Below are 5,135 nucleotides of genomic sequence, written 5' to 3' on the forward strand. Positions count from 1 at the left end.
TACTTGAAGTTCCTATTCATGCTATAGTTACTGTATTATAAACAGTAAAGTAAATCAAATGTATTAAAACTTGTGTCATTCTTTATGTATAGAGGGGTAGATATGATTTCTAAATCAAATATATTGAAATTTGGATATTTCTTTAAGTATAAAGGAGCATATATAATTTTTAATTTTAAATATACAATAATTAAATTAAATATATTAAAACTTAAAGGAACATAAATCTAAAATACAGTGCTTAAAAAAATAGAAAGTCGTGTTTTGCACGGGAAGCATACTAGTTTGGATAATAGTATATTCTTCATCATTTGCCAAGACGTAAGCTTTGAGGCACAATGAAATACCACGAAGACCGGGTTAGCTACGGAGAGGAACAGTATTTACCACTTGCGGCCCATCCTCAGTACCTGAAAACGAAATATCAGTGATTGACCCAATAATTTCGCCCTCGGCAATCACTAGACCCAAACTGAAGCCCAGGATCAAATCATACAAGTCTATGAAATTAAAAATAAAAAGCCTGTATTATTGTGATGCGTGAAGTACTAAATAGTACAATATAGTTTTTTTTAACCCCTCTTAATTAATTTAATATAATATCATTATCATCGTGAAATGGCGACCAACAACAATTATATATAATAAAAGCAAAGCAGGGCAGCCAGTAAAACGACAAAAACATAGAGAAAGAGGGCGTACCTATTGTGGGCCCCAGCCCCTCTCATGTCTTCGAGAAAAGGTAATTTAAGCACTGGACAGTGTGCAGAGCAGTATATAGTATAGTATAATCACTGTGTAGAGAGAGAAAGAGATTGATTGAAGACCCAAAAGGGTCTCTCTCTTTGACCCAAATTCTCGAGAGAGGAAGTTAAAAGAGCGAGGTTTCAGGCGTAGGGAGAGAGCGGAGAGACTCTATTCGAGAGCTCTGAGCAGATCTAAGATCCCATCCGCAGCAAGCATAGCAAATTTTTAGTCCCACATCGATCGCAACATCTCCCGGTATGGCGTTCTAAACGAAGCCCTGCCATGGGCCGCAACTCCTAATTAGACGAGGAAAACCAGAGGTAATAAAACCGAACTTTTCTTTTTCACAAAGCGCAAAAAAAGAGAAAGAAAAAAGAAACATGAATTAATTTCTCTCTTTCCTCTATCTCTCCCCTCAGCCTTTAAATCAAAACACATAGAGGCCGCAAACTTCTTCAAGCTTCGTCAACAATGGACGCTTACGAAGCAACCCGCATCGTTTTCTCTCGAATCCAAGCTCTCGACCCGGAGAACGCCGCCAAAATCATGGGTCTCCTCCTCATCCAAGATCACGGCGACAAAGAGATGATCCGATTAGCTTTTGGACCCGAAACCCTACTTCATTCTCTCATCCTTAAAGCCCGTAAAGAACTGGGCTTGGGCCCAAACAACCCATCTTCATGGGCTCAACAACCCCTCGACGACGACGAGCTCTTGCTTCAGGCGGCGGCGGCGACGCCGGAGTCTTTGTATTACGACCAAGGGTTTGGGTGGAAACCGTGCTTGTATTTTAATCGAGGGTTTTGTAAGAATGGGAGCAGTTGCAGCTTTTTGCATGGCGCGGCTGATGATATGTCGCGCCGCTGCGTCGGCGGCGGCGGAGCAGCAGTGCCAAGAGATAATGCTGATGAGGTCCAAAAGTCAGCGCCTCGCTGCATCTGGCAGCGGCGCGGCGGCGGCGTTTCCTTACTCTCCGACGAGCTCCTCGTCGGCCAAGTGCTTCAACTTTATGCTTCAGCAAAATGAAAGCAGAGGTAAAATTGAAACTTACCCACTTTTTGTTTTCTTGTTTTTATTAGACGCATAAGTATTTTTTGTTGATTGTTTTTGGATTTTAGGGCGGCTGCGGCGGCGGCGGCGGGCGGCGCGATGATGCTTGAGAACGAGAATCACAAGTTCATGGGTCGGCCGAGGATTGAGAGAGATTATGCTGGAATGGTGAATCCTGGTTCGAGGCAAATTTATTTGACTTTTTCCTGCTGATAGTAGGCTTTTAGAGAAGAGGATGTCTCTAATTACTTCAGGTTTGTGATTTTTAGGGTTTGAAATTGAATTATTGCTTCATTTTGGTGATTATTTATGTTTTTTTTTGGGTGTGTGTAATTAGTATTTATGGGCCAGTTCAAGATGTGAGGATCCCTTATCAGCAAAAGAGAATGTTTGGGTTTGTTACCTTTGTGTACCCTGAGACTGTGAAGCTCATCTTGGCTAAAGGCAATCCTCACTTTGTTTGTGATGCTAGAGTTCTTGTTAAGCCTTACAAGGAGAAGGGCAAAGTCCCTGATAAGTATAGGTGATCTCCATGTTTCCCCCCTCCCCTCTTTGTTTAACATCACCCATTGTCTCAATCCGTTAAAAAAAATTGAAGTTTGTGATGTAAAAATCTCTTGCAGGAAGCAACTACAGCCAGAAAGATTCGATTTTTCTGGGTGCAATTCTCCTACCGGGTTGGATTCTAGAGACCCATTTGATTTGCAGCAACTGGGTAAGATTTATTTCTCAAATTTGCGTGTTTCTATTTACTTGATTTTAGTTTTAACAGGTTTATATTTTTTGTGCAAGTAGCAAATGCAAGGATGTTGTATAATGGTAACAATCAAGAAATGCTTTTGAGGAGGAAGTTAGAGGAGCAGCAAGCAGCAGCAGAGCTACAGCAAGCCATTGAGATGCAAGGGAGAAGGTTCATGGGTCTGCAGCTTCTCGACATTAAAAATCGAAGCTTGGGTTCACCAACTGCCCCAATTCTCTCTCCATTGGCAACCCCAAATTCAACCACTTTCAGTAATGGAGTTTTCTCTGATAATGGAAGAAGCAGCAGCAATGGGAGCCAGGATGAGGCATTACTCCCAGCTGAAGGTTAGTAGTTGCTGGTATACATTGATTGCAGTCTGTTTAATTTTCTAAAGAGAGGGAGAGAGTCATTAATGCAGTCCTCTGCGATCTCCATTACTGTTTATAGATAAGAGCCTGAGCCTTAGCTCAGTTTCTGGCACTGAGAAGCTGCAGACTGTAGTCAACACTGAGGAGCATGCTTCTGCTAATGAACCAACCCCCAATGAAGATATCAGTTACCAAGAAAGGTGATCCAAAGTTTGAATTTTGTGCTTTTAATTTGACCTCTTTGTACCGAGGGAGGAAAAGGGAAATAGTTTGTAGTGAATTAATGGGGTTCTAAATTTCCCCCCCGCCTTTTTGATTTCAGTGCTGAGCATAATTTGCCTGATAGCCCATTTGCTTCACCAACCAAATCCTCATTTGTGAATGATGCTTTCTCTCTGAGCAATGAGGAGAGCTCTCTCATTAACAGTGGCATAGCTTCAACTCTCCTCCCTCCTTCATCTCCTCTTGAGAACATGGCCTCCTTCAAATCTTGCTTCTTCCAAATCCCCAGGTACCCAGTTGGTCACTTAACCTAAAAATTTTGTACTCAGTTAGGTAATTAAGCTTAACTTCGAATGTTAATTATGCTGTCAGGTTCTCATCTGGGCATGGAGCAGTTGGCTTGTGAAGACTTGGTGGAAGTTTGCAGAGTATGAAAGCTTGCACTTTTTTAACTAATTATTTTTTTCAGTCCAATGACATGCTTTATATTTTAAATTACAACTAACTGTTGTGTGTTCATCATTATTTTGACAGGGAAAAAGGGGAGAGATTAAGGTTATATATAGCTCTCTCTATTTTTTTTACTTTATTTTACCTTTTTCATAGCTTTTATAAAAAGAAGAATGTAAGCAATAGAGAGGCTCTTTACTGCCTGCCATCAGCCAATATAAAAGATCATGGAGGACAAAGAGGAAGTGGGATGATGGTGATGATGATGAAAGGGGAAAAGGGGAAAGAATCATTTCCATGAAAATGCATGTATGAGGGAATGAATACAGCTTGAAGTCTTTTTTTTAGTAGGGCCGAAGTCAGCAGTAGAGAGAAGGGTACTACTACTAGGGAAAAAAAAAAAATACATGTTAACATTTTCGGATACGGCGTATTAATACAGAAACAGGAGAACAAGGCAAAGGATTGCAGACTGATTTCAGGAAAGGATAGCTCTTTGGAAGTTTGATAAGGACAGCACACAACAAGTTAGGGAGAGGACAAAGTTCGAGTTGTAACCCCCATACACAATGCTGTCTTCTTCTTAATGTCACTGATTTGTATTGTAGTAGCTCTCTCCTTCCTCTTACTCTCTCGTTTGTTGTTAACCTCCCCTCTTTTATTTTACCCCTTTATTTTCCTCCTCTTTTTTTTTTCTTCTTCCATCCTTATATCCGATGTAGAAGTTTATGACATCTATAAAGAGAGAAGAAACAAAGCTCTAGAACAAAAGAACACCTTTAGTTTCATATTTGTGCATTTTCTAATCTTTCCATCTTTTTTGATGATTTAGTATTAATATCGTTGTTGTCAGAATTCAATTTAACCCATGACTTTTATTCTCTTTTACCTTGGGTGAGCTATTACTTTCGACTTGAAATTAGTGAGTCCAGCCGATCGTAAAAGCACAAAATTTTCTTACCTCGAAATTAGCGAGCTTGTCGAAGGTAAAAAAAATGAAAAATTGCTTCCCGATGTTGAAACCAGTGAGTCTATGGAGTGTAAAAGAGAGAAAAAAAAAAAATCCATCAAGGATAGCTATCTACCAAAATTGAAGTGTAGATATAGTAAGTTCAGAGCGTGATACCGCAGGGGGTCTACGTGCAATAAGTTAAAAGTATGAGTGATGATGTGGAGGGGTGGTTACATACGCCTCCATCATACTACTATACTCTCTATGCATGCATGAGGTTGGACTAGTTGTCTTCGTTGTCCTTTTTGAGCCAGAGAGTCACATGGGGGGCGATACAGTGATATCGTCTGTGGTCCTTCCAGCGAGCTGCATTAACATAGACATTTCTACTTGTTTTGGACTGCTCTCTCTTTCATCCTGTTAACTTCGGGAATGAATTTACCTAAAATAAACAGCCTTTTGGATCTTGGTTTTACTTCATCTCTGAATATTCTGGCCAAGGAGTCGAAAGAGCTAAAGTGAATGTCCTTGGTAAACTCGAACTTACCTTTTGACCTTAAATCCTAGCTCTTATCCAAAGTCAGTTAATTTGCTAGCTAGCAAC

At 40.3% G+C, this 5,135-nt stretch overlaps 2 protein-coding genes across 2 annotated transcripts; both read left to right on the plus strand.

Moving 5' to 3' along the window:
• Window positions 784-1,773, plus strand: LOC109846810 (zinc finger CCCH domain-containing protein 22-like). The gene is made up of 2 exons (XM_020416056.1): window positions 784-1,067; window positions 1,167-1,773. The coding sequence occupies exon 2, from the start codon at window positions 1,219-1,221 to the stop codon at window positions 1,771-1,773; it is 555 nt and encodes a 184-aa protein (XP_020271645.1). The 5' UTR covers window positions 784-1,067; window positions 1,167-1,218.
• Window positions 1,906-4,367, plus strand: LOC109847542 (zinc finger CCCH domain-containing protein 53-like). Its single transcript, XM_020416774.1, has 8 exons — window positions 1,906-2,051; window positions 2,135-2,320; window positions 2,421-2,512; window positions 2,593-2,883; window positions 2,987-3,107; window positions 3,230-3,418; window positions 3,502-3,557; window positions 3,664-4,367. Exons 2-7 carry the CDS (start codon window positions 2,184-2,186, stop codon window positions 3,533-3,535), a joined length of 864 nt encoding a protein of 287 aa, XP_020272363.1. The 5' UTR covers window positions 1,906-2,051; window positions 2,135-2,183; the 3' UTR covers window positions 3,536-3,557; window positions 3,664-4,367.

Source organism: Asparagus officinalis, chromosome 7 (assembly GCF_001876935.1).
Source record: "Asparagus officinalis chromosome 7, Aspof.V1, whole genome shotgun sequence".
NCBI lineage: Eukaryota > Viridiplantae > Streptophyta > Magnoliopsida > Asparagales > Asparagaceae > Asparagus > Asparagus officinalis.